We start from the raw sequence: 18,554 nt of genomic DNA, 5'->3' as shown, positions 1-18,554 counted from the left end.
CAAATTGGCTAGTGACACTGAAATTATTACCAGCCACAGCCAAGTTTTACCAGCATTTGGCCGGTTGGCAGGTGCCAGTGTCAAGCCCTGGCCAGGAGCGTACTGATACCCGTTCTGGGGGGGAAATACTGTCCTGTCCAGATGGTCCAAAGATTATCAGTAATCTAATTGCAATGTGATGCGGCTACTCAGAATCACCTGCACTTTCGATCAATCTCTCCTGGGAAAAAAGTGTTTCCTCTTGAAGCTGCTGTAACCGTTCCCCTTGTTTTAGAATTGTGTAGTGTGTGTGTGTGTGTGTGTGTGTGTGTGTGTGTGTGTGTGTGTGTGTGTGTGTGTGTGTGTGTGTGTGTGTGTGTGTGTGTGTGTGTGTGTGTGTGTGTGTTCTAGATGCGGTGACCAAACTGGTGTCAGAACAGGACCAAACTCCTGCCAACCCTCAGCCAGCTTCCATTTGGATTAAAAAAAAACTCTTCCGCGCTGCTGAATTTAAATCTTTTTGCTGAGGGTTAGCCAGATCACAAGCAGATAATATCAGTGTATCAGTACAGCCGCTGTCACTGACAAACACATTTCTTACCAAACATGTTTAGTAGAGTATGCAAATCCTTACAATACCATGCATGAGGAACATGCTTAGAATTCCCTGATGTATTTTCACTTTCTTAGTGTTGCATTGCGAACACTACTGTATGTAACACACACAGACAGTAACGTGATGAATGTGTTATGTGTTTTGGTCACATTAGTGCACGTAATACGGTTACATAAAAACAAGTAGGGATCCAGCGGAGCGCCGTGAATGGACAGAGAAGGCTTTCCCTTTCCCTCTGAATCTTTTACACACACACACACACACACACACACACACACACACACACACACACACACACACACACACACACACACACACACACACACACACACACACACACACACACACACACACACACACACACACACACACACACACACACACAGATTGCAGATTATGCGCTGCGGACCTGTCTTATAGGATAAAGTGAAAGGATAAAGCTTTTTCTGCCGAAGTGAACTGCAGCACCCACAGCTCAGTCAGGCAGTAAAGGGCCGCAGCACAGCGCGAGGAGAACCAGGAGAGGGCCACTGCACCACCACACCGGCTCCCCCACACCAGCAACCAGGTACAGCCGCTTTACACCACACTACACCACACCACTCTGCACCAGCAACCAGGTAGAGCTGCTCTACATAGGGTTGCCACCTTTCAGAAATGAAAATAAGGGACACTTGATTGTCGCGGGAGGTCTGGGTTTCCTCCCCCAGAAAAAAAAATATTTTTTAGATGCAATTTCCTGCATTTTAACCAAATTGTGGCCCGTTTCAGCCTTAGCTATTCATGGAAATAAGGAACTTAAGGGGAAAATGAGGAAAAAGTAAGGAACTTGACTTTCAAATAAGGGACGATTCTGTATTTCAAGGGACGTGTGGCAACCCTAGCTCTACACCACACCACACCACTCTGCACCAGCCAACAGGTACAGGTAGGACCAAGGGGCTGTAACGAGACATTTTCAAATACAGAGGTCAAATACTGCGCGCTGTACTGCATACTGTACATTTAGAATGCTTCAAACTCTCCAGTCAAACTTAAGAAAGTTTGTTTCCATTAATCACTGCCTTGAGGATAAATGGGGGTGGCATATACAGACTGAATTTATCATTGTTGATCATGCGGTAGATCGATTTTCATCATAGATAAATTTTACATTTCTAAAAAAAAAAAAATACAGAGGACATGACCTCTGTGTCCTCAATGGTAGTTACGGGCATGGGTAGGACTCATTACACTTAACTGATGCTTTTATCCAAAGCGACTTGCAGTTCTTTAGGTTCAGGGTATTGGTTACAGTCCCAGGAGCAGTGTGGGGTTAGGTGCCTTGGTACAGGGTATTGGTTACAGGCCCTGAAGCAGCATGGGTTTAGGTGCCTTGCTCAAGGGCACTTCAGCCATGGGTGAAGGTGCTGGTTAGGATGGGATTTGAACCCGCAACCCTCTGATTAAAAGGCCAGTGCTCTAACCATTGAGCCATAGCTGCCTACCTACACAGTGAGCAGTTATGGTCAGCTGTAAAACAACATAGAATGCAATTCAAGCTTTATTATGATGTATATTGTTGTACATCATAAATACTAATTATTAATCATAATTATGATAAATGGTTATGGCTACTTGCATTGGTCTGTGGTGGTGCATGTGAAAAAGGAACAAACTAACAGATTATGCCTTGGTTTGACTTCAGTATTTTGTTATGACTGTGGGGAGAAAAAAAATCATGTAATGAAAGTTTATGTAAATTTATGGAGTTATATACAGAAGGAAGTGCTTTGGGGTTTGTGTTTTTGTGTTTTTGTGTTTTTATGTTTTATGTGCTGGAATAATGCAGCGGAGCAACAGTTGGTGTCTCTTTTATTGGGCAAATTATCTCCCACAAAAGATGTCTCCACACTTATTTGGGAGAATCTGATGAAATTGGAACTCAAACTTTGTGTTTTTTTACACATCTCCTCTCCACATTAGTTATTGGATGAAGTGTTTTTTATAGGCCTGCCTTAATAGTTGCTCAAAAAGGCGATCCACTTATGATGATTGTTTCCCCCTTACAATGTGGTAATTGTACCGTAACTGTAACATTTCAGTGTGCCGTTGATTGCCGGCGATCCAACTTACTGTTAGCTGAAAAAGGCTACATCATTACAACACTGTATTAGCACTACTGAGAGGCTTAAGTAACAGAGCAAGACTTGGTCATTAACATTTTGGCTGCAGGAACTACATGAAAGGGCTAATTGAGCTTTGGATAAGCTTGATACCATGTTGTAACTAGTCTTGATACCATGTTGTAACTAGTCTAGATACCATGTTGTAACTATTCGAGATACCATGTTGTAATGATTCGAGATACCATGTTGTAACTATTCGAGGTACCATGTTGTAACTATTCGAGATACCATGTTGTAACTATTCGAGATACCATGTTGTAACTATTCGAGGTACCATGTTGTAACTATTCGAGATACCATGTTGTAACTATTCGAGGTACCATGTTGTAACTATTCGAGATACCACCTTGCATCCTTCTCAGGCTCTTGGCCCATACATCACTCACATTGATTTACAGACAGCTGAGACAGACAGTTATGGGGTTGCAAAGTATCCTCTGCCTCTACACTAAACTTGGGTTTTTGCAAAAAATAGTGTAGTGTTTCATTGATAACTTGGTATACTTGTGTTAACATCATTACATTACATTACCTTATGCTTCTATCCAAAGCGACTTATAATTATTATTTTCCATTGTACAGTCCCTGGAGCAATGTGGGGTTAGGTGCCTTTTTCAAAGGCACTTCAGACATGGATGCAGGTGTAGAGAGAGGTCGGGAGGGATTTGAACCTACAACCCCCAGGTTGAAAGACCAACTTCCTAACTATTAGACCATGACTGCCCGACCTTCTGGTTAATCAGATTACATTTCACAGATGCTTTCATACAAATTGTGTATGGGCAACAATAGAATACACAGGTATGAGTAGGCCTATGTAGTTTTGTTATCAAGGGAAATTTGGAAGAGATGGGTCCTCACATACTGGTTCAGAAAAGGTCGGATCAACTATGTGACTGAGAAATTAATTCTTCAGAGGGAGAAGAAAATCTAATCTGGCATGCTTGTTTGGGGAAACGGTTTTCCACCTCTCTCACATAATTGTTCACTACTTTGTTTGGCTAAGAGGTTTTGGCCCGTGAGAAGCTTATATCCCCCTTCTCAGCTGTCTTGCAATGAGACCGTTTGTTTGAAAAGCCCTTTAGTCCAAAGTTTCTCACGTGCCTTTACTGCAAAATTCTTACTGCTGTTTTCTCCCTGTGACCACATAATCAGCATCACACACACACCCACATGTGCATACACACGCACACGTACACCCTGTGGACATGGTCCAGGACCATACATGACCTAATGGTTAGGGAGCTGTGGCTTAGCTGTGGCCTAACGCTGTGTTTCTCAACCTTTTTTTAGGCGAGGCACCCTTTCAATTCCTGAAAATGTTCAAGGCACCCCAAACCAACAAGCTGTAACATGGCATTGCATCGGATACCACAAAAGCTTAGAAAAGTAACACATTTGGAGACGTCACACAACCTACGCTTGAAGTTGCAGCTTACTGGCGCGACCTAAATTTACTTTATTGTGCGTAAATGGTAGATGAAAGACTCCACTGACAAAGCAATATTTTATTAATTTAGACCAGGGCTATTCAAATGGCGGCCCTGAGGCCAGATGCAGCCCTTGGACAGCAAGGTTCTGGCCCCCCACAAACCCTTTCAAATACAGAATCGTTTTTTGGAATTTAGAGATAAACGTATGGGCTCCGTTATCATGCTGAAACGGGACACGGGACGTTAAAATGCAGGAAATTACATCTAAGAACTTCATTGAAGCTTCCATATTTTTTTATTGACAGTCGGCAACCATAATACATACGTATAGTTCGGCCCCTTTACTGGGAGGATTTTGAAAAAATGGCCCTCGTTGAAATATAATTGAATACCCCTGATTTAGACAAATATGTATTATATTACATAATTTATTTATCAGCCACGTTTCCGCGGCACCCCCGAGGGGGGCCTGCGGCACCCTGGTTGAGAAACACTGGCCTAACGATTAGGTCAAAGCCCACCCTGGCCATGAGGAGGAATGCGCGTGGTCTCTATCAGGGCTTGACACTGGCACCAGCCAACCGGCCAAATGCTGGTAAAACTTGGCTGTGGCTAGTAATAATTTCAGTCTCACTAGCCAATTTGGCAGGTAACTTATTCTATGGTATGACATATGGTATGACTTTATTGTGCACTTTGCCCTTTGTGTATCAATATTATGGTTAGTATTTAGGAAGAAAAAGCACAGTTACTCAGTTTCTATTCTCGTCTTCTTACTTTAGCACCTCTCATTTTCTGAGGTTAGATGTAAAGTATTACAACAAACAAAAAAAAACAATATAAAATGTGTGGCTAGTAGAATAGCTGAATGGCTAGTAACTGGGGAAATCCACTAGCCACAGTGGCCGGTAAGCAAAAAAGTAGATGTCAAGCCCTGGTCTCTATACCCATAAAGCCGAGAATGTGAGCACATCAGTAGCACAGGTGCTGGACAAAACAAGATAACAAAAAAGTTGATCATAAATGTCTGCAAACACTGTTGCATGCTCCCAAATATTTTTAATTGCATTGGAAGAAGAATCTAGCGTCCAAACATGTCGTGCCATTGAATATTTGATTGCATAGAACAGTGTTGCGGTCATCTAGCATTTCCTTTAAAGGTACACTGTGCACTGTAATGTGCAATGATTTGTGCTGTGAAGCCATATTTGAGTGTCTATAAGTGCACCAAAACATTTGCTTAGGGGGTGCGCGAACCACATTAAAATGTACCAGGGGGTGCGCAAGGAAAAAAGTTTGGGAACCACTGCTCTATAGGCCTCTATACCTTCATCCACAGCTGAAGGTCTCCTGTACAGTAGAGCACACCTCAGCCCAACATGCTCATAACAACACCCTGTTCCCTAAGTAACTATGTGGTTCTTTGGATAGCAGCATCAGCTACCGTACCAAGGGTAATGGAATTAACCTCAGAATGATTTAGCTAACAGATGTGTTAGATGTCTGCAATGGCGTTGCCCTAGTTTTCAAAGATGTGTTACGGACAAGTTAGGAGGCAGCCACAGGATGATGCTGAGTCCTTTCATTATAGGCGGAAAGACAGTCTTTATTAAATTAAAGGAACATTTTTTTCCTTTTCACTTCACAAGAGACATCACAATATTAGATCAGCATCGGCAGAGAGAACAAATTGTGTTTTGCCATTTTAATTTTAATATCAGAAACAAATCGGCATTAATCTCCTGTCTTCCTTGTTTGTTTGCGAAATATACTGACACATATGGTTAAATGGTGTTAATAATATCATACATATGGCTAAATGATGTTAATAATATGTCTTACATACTGTATGGCTAAATGATGTTAATAATATGTGTTACATATGGTTAAATTATGCTATTAACATGTCTTACATATGGTTAAATTATGTTAATAACATGTCTTACATATGGTTAAATTATGTTAATAACATGTCTTACGTATGGTTAAATTATGTTAATAACATGTCTTACTTTCGGTTAAATTATGTTAATAACATGTTCTACTTTTGTTTCAGGCTTTTTAAGAGCAACAGCATCCTGCCGGCGTCGCCATGTTTGACCTGTGTGGTTTATTGATGTTTTTCATGTAAGGAATTTCAGTCACATTCAGAAGAGATTACTACTGTAGGCTCTTATGATCCCAAATCTGTTTAGACTGTACGTTCCCTCACCCACTGATCCCTCTGTTTTCTGATTAGGAGTTTGTAGTCTGTACCAGGGCTGGATTGGGGGGGGAGAAATAGGGCCCGGGCACTTTTGGCTTAAAGGGGCCCCTCATAATTAGAGAAATAGGGCCCGGGCACTATTGGCTTAAAGGGGCCCCTCATAATTAGACAAATAGGGCCCGGGCACTATTGGCTTAAAGGGGTTTCTCATAGTTAGCGACGCAGAGCTGACTTACTGGTGGGCCTCGCACTCTCATGTTTTTACATTTCTCATTGCGAGCACAGAGAGCACTGATGACGGCAACAGCCTGAAACGTCTGCTCTACCCTGCTCTGACTACAATTAATAACACTCCTTGAGCTTGACCTTTGTGTCTTGTTTAGTGTGCGAACCTGCTCCAACCTTATACCTTAATTCTTTTGGGTCCACGCACCTAGTTATTTTTCGTAACATCAAGAGCGCAACAATACGTTTACCTCCTTTACATTTCTGAAAACAATGACAACGAGGGTGTGGGACCCACCGAGACATGCCTGCCATGCAAGATGACCAGTTCTGCCCTGGTCTGTACAACAGGGGTTCCTAAACTTTACCATGACAATGCCCCCCATATCATAGAGGATTCCAACTAGAGGGTTCATAAGCATGTTTTATGGGAATCGGTCTGTAGGTTTCATAGTTTAGCTCTCTCCCATTGACTTCTATACAAACGTCTGGGGTGAAGACTCTGCCCACTTTTGCAACTTCCCGTTCACTTATCATGGTACTTTTCTAAAATTAATTAAAATTTTTGTAGCATACTTCACTACAGAAACATGCTTGATTTGGTATAAACCACAGTCACTGAAGAGATTCCCGTTGTTTCAGAAATATTTTTCTTTGTAATTTACGTGGAAATTGAGTAAATGTCACCCATACATCTCTATGTGTTTCTGGCGATTTCGAGTGATTTTCACCCCACCCACCATTTCCTTCCGGTGCGACCAATTCCCGGAAGTTAAAACGGTTATGAACCCTCTAGTTGGAATCCTCAATGCCCATATACTGGTCGATTCCAGCCATGGCCCTCCATATACCACTAGATTCCAGCCATGGCCCTCCATATACCACTAGATTCCAGCCATGGCCCTCCATATACCACTAGATTCCAGCCATGGCCACCCCCATTCATATACTGGAAGATTCCAGCCAAGGACCCCCTTACATGGGTCGTGCCAGGTGCCACACTACTTTTTCTGTGCACCCCTTTCACAATCATCATAGTCTGTGTTTGTGTGTCAGGACCCCATTCGGATATATAAAATAACAACAGTAGTAATGTTCAGAGATGCAATAGATCATGATGATGTAGTTCTCAACTAATGGAAATATTGTGTTTGGCTTATTTTTGTTTATTTTGGTGCACATTAACTATTCAAGTATTTATTTTGCTTTTTCTTGTGGACGGGCCATAGTGTACAGATGGAATATAATACAACAAGATATACAGTAGTAATATATTATGATAATGTAATATAATAATGTAATATTTCCTAATATGTTATTGGCAGTGCGGATGGCATGTGGATGTACACGGGTGGTCTGATCGCGGTGGTGTGGACGGGCGTGTGGCTCTGGCTGGACTCGCAGGAGATCACGACGCTCCACAGCAAGTACGTCCTGGTTACCGGCTGCGACTCCGGCTTCGGGAACCTGCTCTGCAAGAAGCTGGACAAGAAGGGATTCAAGGTCATCGCCGCCTGCCTCACAGAGGTCAGTCAGCAGCATTTCAGAGACCTGTGCATGCATTTGTAGTTCAGTCGCTGTGTTTTCTAATGGGTTTCAATGGGATGAAAGACTACAAACAAATCACTGTGTGTTTGGCAGAGCAACTTCAAGGTCATCGCTGCCTCACGGCGGAGGGCAGCATTTCAACATGCTGTTTGATGCTGTTAGGGCCTCCACACACCGGTGTGCGGGGTTGTAGTGGTGTGGATTGGCACTGCCCTCACGATCCGATTCTATCACGATTCGGGAGGTAGCGATTCGATTCGATTCGATCCGATTCGATTCTATGCGATCCGATCCGATCCGATTCAATTCTACAATGCATTGCAATGCATTGCAATGCATTACATTTCTACTGAAAGCAAAGCAAATGTTTAATCAGTCATGATGAGGCAATACAAGTAGTCACATACTGAGCAACAACTTATTGGCTGTTTTCTGTATCAGTCTGTATCAGTCTTGCAATGTTTTGAAGTGCTTTTATTTAATTGAACATTCATTTGCTCCCGAAATATCCATGGAAGTAATTGAAACTTTAAAAACTTGCCGGATCGATTCTGGAACTTGCCGGATCGATTCTGGATCGTCCATGCCTTGCATTGGATTGCATCGCCGAATCGATCATTATTGACAAAACTAGCGGGGTTGCACTGAAAACAGTGGAATCAAGCGTTGGCAGAGCAGTGCAGCGCAATTCGGAGGAACTGGTGTGCGGGGGCGCTTACATTCCTGAGTTCTTTTTTTAATGTTCTTACTTATGTTTATGAACCGTTCTCCGTTTCAACATATCTTCTAACTGTTGTTTAATTATCTTTGGTCAGTGTCCTGGGGTATGAAGAAAGGAATTTCTTTATAAAAATGTATTATTATTATTATTATTATTTTATTATTATTATTATTTCGACCTGGTCCTAGAGATGGGGGGGGTTAGCCAGGTAATGCAATGACCCTGACTGTAATACTAAAAAATGCCACTAGGTGGGTGTCACGCAAAGTACTATACATCCACTTGGCTATACTTGGGGCAGTAAATCGTAGTAAATCTTGAGGTAGTGGTAAATCATCTAATAGAATAATTAATTAACCAAATAATCCCTGTGGGTTATCTATAGCTATTATTATTAGTTTACTACCTATTGTGGGGCTAACTTAGCCATGTTTATCACTTCAATATGTTCAATATGTGGAATAGGTATAAGTTACCTGTGTTGTATTGGGAGCAAACAGTGTTTCTTTTTTAACGTTTCATTTACTTTTAAACAAAAAAGGAGAAAATCTGCACACTTCAGGTCTTGCGCGAAATAGCTTTACTGGGACTGCAAGCTTTCAGTCTATTAGACCATTATCAGGCAGAGTGCATGTTAAAGATGGTGCTTGATGTCGTTAATTTTCTTAATTAGTGGCACCTGTAATCATTGGTGAATCAGTGGTGAACTTTTACTTTGACACCTCTGCTCTGCTTGTTGTTGTTCTGATTAGAAAGGGGCGGACGACCTGAAGAGGGCGACTGGGCCCCACATGAGGACCATCCTGCTGGACGTGACCAGCTCCGAGAGCATCAGGAAGGCCGTGGAGTGGACCAGGAAGGAGGTGGGAGACAACGGTAAGTGGCAGGCCTGTAGGCGTGCACAGATAGGGACGAGGAGATGCTAAAGCACCTGCCCTATGGAGCCCTGAAAATGACATGGGAGAAACCTTCTGGTGCCCACCAGAAACTACAGGCTACGGCCGTATTAGCAAATGTGATACGTGGGCCAAGGCCAACCGGCAGAAGAAACAATAACATTGCAAAACGTTACAACCATGGCAGGGGCATACGCTCAGCTGGCCCAAAGCTCAAGTCCAGACCATCTGTTAACACTATGCTGAGTAGAACTGAGTCTGACAATATGACCCCGACCATAGAGTAAAATGTATACATTATTTTTGAATGGTACCAAATGTTATTTGAAATCAGTGGTGTAGTCTACTTTTTTCTGGTGGGTATACTGTATAGAAAGACAGATGCTGAGGCACTCAAGGTTGCATTTTTTTTTACTTTTTTATTTGGCTACAATGCAATTACCTGCTTGGATATACTGTATATTTGAGATTTTTTTTGAAGTGGGTATACTGTATAAATTTGTGCTATTCAAAACAATGGATCAATCAATTTGAAGTGGGTACTGAAATACTGAAATCCCTGAAATTTAGAAGTGGGTATACTGTATACCCGCGTTCTATGTAGACTACACCACTGTTAAACCACTGAGTGAAAGAGTGAAATTGACACCACATTTCCTACCTGTGTACCAGGCCTGTGGGGCATTGTGAACAACGCGGGTCGCTCGCTGCCTATGGGTCCCTCGGAGTGGATGAAGATCGAAGACTTCCAGAAGACGCTGAACGTCAACATGATCGGGGTCATCGAGATGACCATGGCCTTCCTGCCGCTCATCAAGCATGTCAGTATAAGATGATATAATATAATACTGTATAATATAATACAATATAATATAATATAAATGTATCATATCATATCATATCATAACATAATATAATATAATATAATATAATATAATATAATATAATATAATATAATATAATATAATATAATATAATGTAATATAATACAACTGTATAATATAATATAATATAATATAATATAATATAATATAATATAATATAATATAATATAATATAATATAATATAATATAATATAATATAATATAATATAATATAAATGTATAATATATTGAGCTTTCTGCCCCTCATCATTCAGGCCAAGGGACGCATCGTAAACGTGGCGTCGGTGCTGGGGCGCGTGGCCGCCAACGGGGGAGGGTACTGCATCTCCAAGTTTGGCGTGGAGTCCTTCTCAGACTGCCTCAGGTAAGACTGAGGGGAAACAAGTTCATGTTTGGAGTCCACACACTTCAAATCCTTTTTTCTTTGATGTTTTATTCCATAACGGCAGGATTGCGTTTTGACCATTGTCTTAGTTCATCATTAGTAGTTAATATGAACGGGCTACTTCAGATGCATTTTTTCAAGAAGGAGGCTGAACCTTGCATAATGTGCAATAATTGTGCAATAAAAACGCAGTTTATGCAAGGTGCGGCCTCCTTCTTGACAAAACTGAGTTGAACATTTGGGCCAGCACCCTCACAGTTCAACTAATTAGAAGTGACACCTGCTCCAAGAGGAAAGTTTACTTCAGTTCCATAACATGCATTTATCTGTGACTGCTGTCCTTACAGGAGAGATATCAGCTACTTTGGAATCAAAGTCTGCATCATTGAGCCAGGCTTCTTCAAGACTCAGGTAACCAGCCTCCATTCCATTGAGATATAATATCATATACCGGTAATATAATATAATATAATATAATATAATATAATATAATATAATATAATATAATATAATATAAGATGAGATAATATAATATAATATAATATAATATACCGTAATATAATATAATATATGCCCAGGTGACGAGCCTGGACCCCATTGAGAGAGAGCTCCACCGACTATGGAACCAGCTGACGCCTGAGGTCCGGGAGAGCTATGGAGACAAGTTCCTGGAGAAATGTGAGTGCATTTACAATGTTAGTCCCATAACTAATTGCTCGCTTGCGTGAGAGAGAAAGAAAAAGAGAGAGAGAGAGAGAGAGAGAGCGAGAGAGAGAGATTCTTAATATTACAATGTAGGGGAATACCTATAAGGTCTGCAAGGTCGTAGGAATCTTAAGTTAATTTGGTACCTATACATAGATTCCTCAGAGTGATAAGGTGGTAACTGATGGGTTTTTTTAGGAACTTTTAATTTTGGCAGTGAACTTGACTGTGATCCATCTTTCTTCATGTGAGGATGGTGACCAGAGTAGGTATTGCAACTATGCTGCTCATTGAAACTGTGCTGCCTATTGCCAAATTGGATCTTTTCCTGAATATTTTCTTAATAATATTTGTTTACTAGAATAGCCAAAGTACAGTAAGTTTTGCAGCTACAAATGTCTTAGTATTCTAAGTATTCATTATGTCTGTGAAAATGGCACTTTTCATACATGAAAAGTTGGATCTTCTCCATGTCCGCCATTTTGAATTTCTAGAAATAGACATTTTTAGCTGCAAAACTTGCTGTACTTTGATCATACAAGTAAATATTAATTCAATACTTCGTAAATATTCATGAAAAAAAATCAAATTTGGCAATAGACAGCACAGTTTCAATGAACCGCATACAGCAGTTGCACTACGTACCCTCGCCGCCACCCCTACACAGTGCAACCTTTAAAGAAACATACAGTACACACTCATCATCATGTACCGTGCCGTAATATCAATTGTCCACTCACCACAGACATCAAGGTCCAGCGCCTCATCATGAACGCTGTCTGTGACTCGGACCTGAGCAAAGTGACCAACGCCATGGAGCATGCGCTGCTGTCGGCCTACCCTCGAACCCGCTACAGCGCCGGCTGGGATGCCAAGTTCGTCTGGATCCCCCTCTCCTACATGCCCTCCTGCGTAGTCGACTGGGGACTCAAACTCGTGCTGCCGAAACCTGCCAAGAGTGTGTAGAATGGAGTAAAAAAAAAAACAAAAAAAACACACACACACCCGGTTATTTTTGTAGTGTTAGTTCAACATTTAGTACAATATTCACTCTGTTGGAAAGTGTTAAATTCAACTGCCCTAGTGCTGAAACAGGGTTAATTCATCATAGACTTGGCACTCTACGCAGCATCCCTCTGCTTGCAGGTGCATCACAGTGGGACGTGCATCACTGGAAAGGAGAGGCTGGACTCCAGCACACTGCAACTGATTCAGAGTCAGGACTCTGAAAAAGGTGTAGCAACACCAAAACGTTAGTCAGGTGTGGTGCACATAAATAAGTCATGAAAACTAAGCTGCAGTGTGCTCCAGCCTCTCCTTTCCTACGTCAAATTTAACACGGACAGAGTTTGTTTTATCGTACTCACTAGGTGTTGAATTAACACTGCCAAATGAACTGTGCAGTGGTGTGGTGTGGTGTGGTGTGGTGTGCTTCAAATGTAAGTTCAGATGTCGATGAAGGTGAACGTATGTGTCTGTTTGACGGTTGGGAGGAAAACCATTTGCCTGTAAGTTATTGTGTATTTAAATGTGACTTAAGAAATGCTGTCTGAGAAGAACTACTGTAATTTTATTGTTGCCTTATTGTTTGTGACGCAAGTCGAGAATTAATGAATGAATGCAATACACTCCAAATCTATTGGTACTCTTTTTAATATGTGCTTGAGGCCTTACCGGGCTGTATTAAAGGGCATACTGTGACTTACTTAGTCTGACTGACTGCCATCGGATAGTGTGGCATTAGATGCTCATGAATGGCCATCCGGGTACTTTGCTCGTAAATGTGCGTTACGCCCCTTTATGGGTGAAAACAAACCGAATGTCTCATCAACTTACATGTTACATCGGCTACCCTAAATGAACACAGTCCATGCTTCAGCCACGGCTGTTTGACTCTGTTATTTGAACAGCCGACAACACAACACGTTTTCGGCATGTTGCGCTTGAACAACGATAGTCTACAGGTCCCTATCTGTAGGTTATTAAACCCCAACATCACCAATTGACTTGCAAGGGGTGTTTTCCCCCACAAATGGACGTAAGGCACATGGAAAACGTCACACCGTTCATGAGTATACAGGCCATGTACTGTAGTTTGCTCTTGGATGAAGTCTCTGAGAGCGTTTTAATATGCGACCTTGCCTCCTCCACTTGCCTCCTCCACTTGCTTCTCGTCATGATGACATCACTGACAACAGCATTATATTTCAATATCTTGCAAAAGCTCAATTGTAATGTCTTTTTCTCATTTGCAATTGGGATGGTGAATGAAAAACAGTCCCTCAAAAGTTGTTGTGGCGAGGCTGACAGCTGGGAAACTTTATCGTTTTCTCCACGGAGGAGGGGCCAGGAGGCGGGACGAGGAGACAAGCGCAAGTGGAGGAGACAAGGTCACATATTGGGATGCACCCTCTCTCAGCTTCCCAGAGTGCACTTCACTTGTCGCCATGGTAATTCATCACGAATCCACAGGAGCTTTGCTCTCCTAAAGCGTGAGCAATCTTGCCAAACTATATCTCTTTTATTGCAAAAGATTAAGACAAAGAATTGTCCATTAGCGTAAGATACTGTACATCAAGCCTGTGTGTTTCCTGGATCCATGTGGTCAGGTGAACGCCCCTTTAGGAGACCTTCAGTTGGGAGACCTTGGGAGACTTTAGGTTAAAGTGATACTGTCCCATTTTTGGAAATACGCTTATTTTACACTTTCCCTTGAGTTAAATAATAGGGTTTTACCGTTCTCCTGTCCTTTCAACCGTTTTCTAGTTATGACGGTGCAAATTTTACCTCCAAGCTAACAGTTAACATTGAGTCCTATGAGACCAGTTAGCCGCGAGTTGGTCTCATAGGACTCAATGTTAACTGCTAGCATGGACGTAAAATTTGCACTGCCCTACCCGGAGAACGGTTGAAAGTACAGGATAAGGGTAAAACCCTATTATTTAACTCAAGGGGAGGTGTAAAATAAGCTAATTTCCAAAAATGGGACAGTATCACTTTAAGTAGAAATGGAGTACCCTTTGCACTGTAGATGGCGGTAGTGCACATCTTATGCAACCCATCACTAAACGTCACAGAAAGGGGACAACTTGAGCACAGTCCTTTGCATTGGGTTGGCAGAGTTTGGGTTATCTTACCCTAATAGACAATTCTTTGATGAAGATCTTGGTGAGACTGTTAAATGCTGTGACTGTCTGACACACACACGGGCCCGAGACAGACAGACAGACAGACAGACAGACAGACAGACTCCCTCTGGGCTCCTGCCTGCTGCTACTGACGCCATCTGCCGCTGATGTGCATTTCCTGAAAACCCTTCACTGTGAACATCACACATATCTGAGCAGCGTCCTTTGTTACAGGGCAGTGTGTCTGTACAGTGTCATACTGATGCAGTATTCTGTACTGTGTGGATTCATACCTCTGTAAATGTTCCAATGAAATAAAAGTTGAAGAAAATATGAATAAACCCAGATTACTGTATGTTTGATATGGTGGTGTCCCCCGAGAAAATGTGAAAATACAGTTGTTAACTTTTAACACAATGTGGGCCTTACCGTGGTGCTATCGGTGGGGTACTCTACTGCAAAGCGAGTCAACTCGGGTTCGATTCCCAGCCCTGGTCCTTTGCTGGCCCTTCCCCGTCTCACTCTCCCAGCTCGCATCCTGTCTCTCCTCCACTGTCCTGTCTGATGATAAAAATAAATGAAAAATAGAAGTCTTGAAAAGCCCCCAAAATACCTGCAAAAAAAAAGTCAGCACAATATGAGAATGCAAATATAGAGGCTACAGCATCAGGGCCCCCTCAGCTCCTGGGCCCTGGGGCCTGGCCTGGTAGGGCCATACAGTAATCTGTGCTGCCCAAGCCACATAGCCTACAGTAGTTTTCATAATAGGCTGAGATCACAGCCCATATTTTATTGTCTGATGCTAAAAAAAACCATAATAAATGGAATGGCCAACATTATCATATGAAAGAAATTTAACATTCAGTTTTCAGAGACTTTACATGCTGCCAACTGTACCCTACACCTACTTGATCTTTCAAAGTGCATGAATGCAGTCACTGCTCCCATCTGATGTTCGACTTGTCCACTCTGAACACACCGAGTAGATGATTTATCTTGCCGATCACAGGGACAGCTGCTGCGTACTTCGCTGCCCTCGGTGATTGGGTACGTCGCTAGTGTACAGTAGCCGACAGTTGGTCAAGCTCTGAGACACTTCTTTTCCACAGCCAAAGGACTCGCTCACTGTCCAAAAGCGCAAGTAATCCACTGGAGGCTCGGTGGAACTTGCATTTAAAACTATGTTCTATCTAAACTTTGTGCGCGTGGGCAACGTAGGGATTACCGTGTGCTTCTTGAAAGGAACCGCACGCGCGCCAGTCCTCCTATTTGGGAAAAGTGTGAGAGGCACTTCTGTAAACAAACGGAAATACACCGGGACATCTTATTTGAGGCAACACTATGGCAACGGATATTCTCAAATGTGAGTGGACAACCTTTATCAGTGGCAGTAGGCCTATTTTCATATTGTATAAATTCATTTGGACATAAACTTGAACTTGTCAGTTAAAAAATACGCTTTTCCTTAGGCATGTCAATGAGAAGAGAACGGGCCTTTTCGTGGCCCTGGAAGACATGCTGTTTTACACCATCACCCAAGGAGAAGAACGAATCCCAATCTCGCAGTTTATCTCCGTGAGTAGGACTGTGGTCGAACACAAAATGCGTAGAGAGTGAAGTCGAAGTTATAGCCTATCACAAACCAAGAACATTTAAATCCACACGCGCGCGTCTTTATTTACAACTTTCCTCAACGGGTTGACATAGGCCTACTGTATTTGACCCAACAGGTGCATTGCACAGTGAATTTAGAAAAGTGTTGTCTTGTCTTATATTTGAAATAAGCCTATAGTTGATTTGAACTGGATTTCATGTTATAGTTGCCCTGTTAATTTGTAGCCTTGGTGCTATTCATTTATCATTCATATCCCCAGTTAACCCCGCTGTTTAACCAATCTCAATCTCAGCACCTTTAAAGGGAATAAGACACTTATTAATCAACAACATGTAGGCCTACATATTGAATGTTGCTTGGTGAAATAACTCCATAGCTCATTCGGTTGGCTGTCATGCAGCCCGAGTGTAGGCCCATGTTTAACTCTCCTCAGAGGTTCCAGTAGCTATTTAACTCATGCACGTTGTATTAAAGGAACTTAATGGTGAAGTGGTTATAAAGTTAAGGTGTTTATAAAATTGATATTTTTCATTATTCCTTGCTATTTCTCAAAATACATGGCTTTATGCCTTTCTAGTAGTAGTTGAAGAGGTAGTAGTTACTTAGTAATAACAAAGATTCTAGAATAGAACCTTCTATATCAGTGGTGCTCAAACTGTGGTACGTGTACCACTGGTGGTACTTGAGACATCTCTGGTGGTACTTGGAAGAATTATTTTTTTGTGCATTGATTTGAAGGCTGATCAAGTTGTTGCAGTCGAAAATGTCTCTTTGGTCTCGCATTTTGTAATACTGAACTGCATGAATCTAAAAACAAAATTCAGAAGCAAGAAATTTAAAAACAAACTTGCACTGAATGTGACCGTAGCTGTTGATGCCATATCTCCGATCTCCTGTATCGACAGGCAAAAGTGAATATGGAAGGCCTTTGCTGCAATATTCTAATGTTGGTTGTCAAGGTGGTACTCAGAGAGTGCAATATTTTCTCGGGTGGTACTTCACACAAAAAGTTTGAGAACCACTGTTCTATATCAAGGGACTTATAATAGCTTCCAATGGAGTTTCCCTCCTCTCCTCTCGACTTGATTGGCTGGTGAGAAAAGCTGGCTCTGTTGTGGGAGAAGAACTGGAGAGCCTCACTTCAGTGTCAGATAAATGATCTTTAAACAAACTGCTCACCATCTTGGACAATGAGCACCGCCCACTCTATAAACCCATTCTCCAACACAAGTCTGTTCAGCTGGAGGCTGAGGCTGAGACGGAGCACTGGTATTGTGACGGGGGGAGGGCAGGAGATGTGTCAGAGCCCCCCCATCTGACACATGTTGTGCTGGAATCTGCCATCGTAATGGGCTATAAATAACGTCTGGTCATTAAATATAATAGTATATAAATACTGAGTGTGCTGTTCAGCATAGAAATGTGCAGGTTAATGGCGTTGGACCCACGAAATATCGTAGAAGGGGCCGCTGCGAGATGTTTGGCGATCCAAAGCCATTGGTAGATATATTGATATTTATATATATGTACAGTAATATGTGTATATAACCAGTAAGGTAGCCGCAAGTTCCACATGCCAACCCCTGGAGCCCCTACCCAGCGCCCTGAAATGTCTTTGCACGCCACTAAGTGTGCTCGCCACTGGGCAGCCGTGGCCTAGTGGTTAGAGGGTTGGTCTTTCAATCTAGGGGTTGCAGGTTCGAATCCCCCCTGACCTCTCCCTACATCTCCATCCATGGCTGAAGTGCCCTTGAGCAAGGCACCTTAACCCCACATTGCTCCAGGGACTGTAACCAATACCCTGCAATAGTTATAATAGTTGTAAGTCGCTTTGAGTAAATGAAAGCGTCAGCTAAGTGCAATGTAATGTAATGTAATGTAATGTAGTGTGTTTCTCTGCTCTCCCAGGCCCTGCGGAGCACTGGTCTGCTGATCACAGATCCTCGCCTGAAGGACTGCGTGGACAAACTGCGGCTGACGGTGCGAGACTCCATCACCGAGGTGATGATGGACAGAGAGCTGTTTGGAAAGTGAGTACCCCAAA

General features: G+C 42.2%; 2 protein-coding genes across 2 annotated transcripts in view; both read left to right on the top strand.

Annotated features, from left to right (window-relative positions):
- The first annotated feature begins 7,962 nt into the window (after positions 1 to 7,962).
- rdh5 (retinol dehydrogenase 5 (11-cis/9-cis)) lies at positions 7,963 to 12,733 on the top strand. Its single transcript, XM_063214821.1, has 7 exons — positions 7,963 to 8,154; positions 9,649 to 9,772; positions 10,465 to 10,613; positions 10,932 to 11,041; positions 11,410 to 11,473; positions 11,641 to 11,740; positions 12,513 to 12,733. The coding sequence occupies exons 1-7, from the start codon at positions 7,963 to 7,965 to the stop codon at positions 12,731 to 12,733; spliced, it is 960 nt and encodes a 319-aa protein (XP_063070891.1).
- A 3,185-nt stretch (positions 12,734 to 15,918) lies between these two features.
- gls2b (glutaminase 2b (liver, mitochondrial)) overlaps positions 15,919 to 18,554 on the top strand; it is a 32,543-nt gene continuing 29,907 nt past the window's right edge. Inside the window, exons 1-3 of the mRNA XM_063214820.1 lie at positions 15,919 to 16,258; positions 16,365 to 16,470; positions 18,419 to 18,540. Coding sequence (XP_063070890.1) covers positions 16,077 to 16,258; positions 16,365 to 16,470; positions 18,419 to 18,540 — 410 coding nt within the window. The 5' untranslated portion in view covers positions 15,919 to 16,076. The remainder of the gene's footprint in view (positions 16,259 to 16,364; positions 16,471 to 18,418; positions 18,541 to 18,554) is intronic.

This window comes from Engraulis encrasicolus, chromosome 14 (genome assembly GCF_034702125.1).
Source record: "Engraulis encrasicolus isolate BLACKSEA-1 chromosome 14, IST_EnEncr_1.0, whole genome shotgun sequence".
Lineage (NCBI taxonomy): Eukaryota > Metazoa > Chordata > Actinopteri > Clupeiformes > Engraulidae > Engraulis > Engraulis encrasicolus.
This window is presented reverse-complemented; position numbering and strand designations above follow the sequence as displayed.

What these genes read in the sequence shown, in the direction of transcription:
- rdh5 (XM_063214821.1), top strand. Translation starts at nt 7,963, where the DNA reads ATGTGGATGTACACGGGTGGTCTGATCGCGGTGGTGTGGACGGGCGTG. An exon ending in TCGCCGCCTGCCTCACAGAG is followed by an intron (nt 8,155 to 9,648) that starts GTCAGTCAGCAG and finishes TGTTCTGATTAG; the next exon opens with AAAGGGGCGGACGACCTGAA. An exon ending in GAAGGAGGTGGGAGACAACG is followed by an intron (nt 9,773 to 10,464) that starts GTAAGTGGCAGG and finishes CCTGTGTACCAG; the next exon opens with GCCTGTGGGGCATTGTGAAC.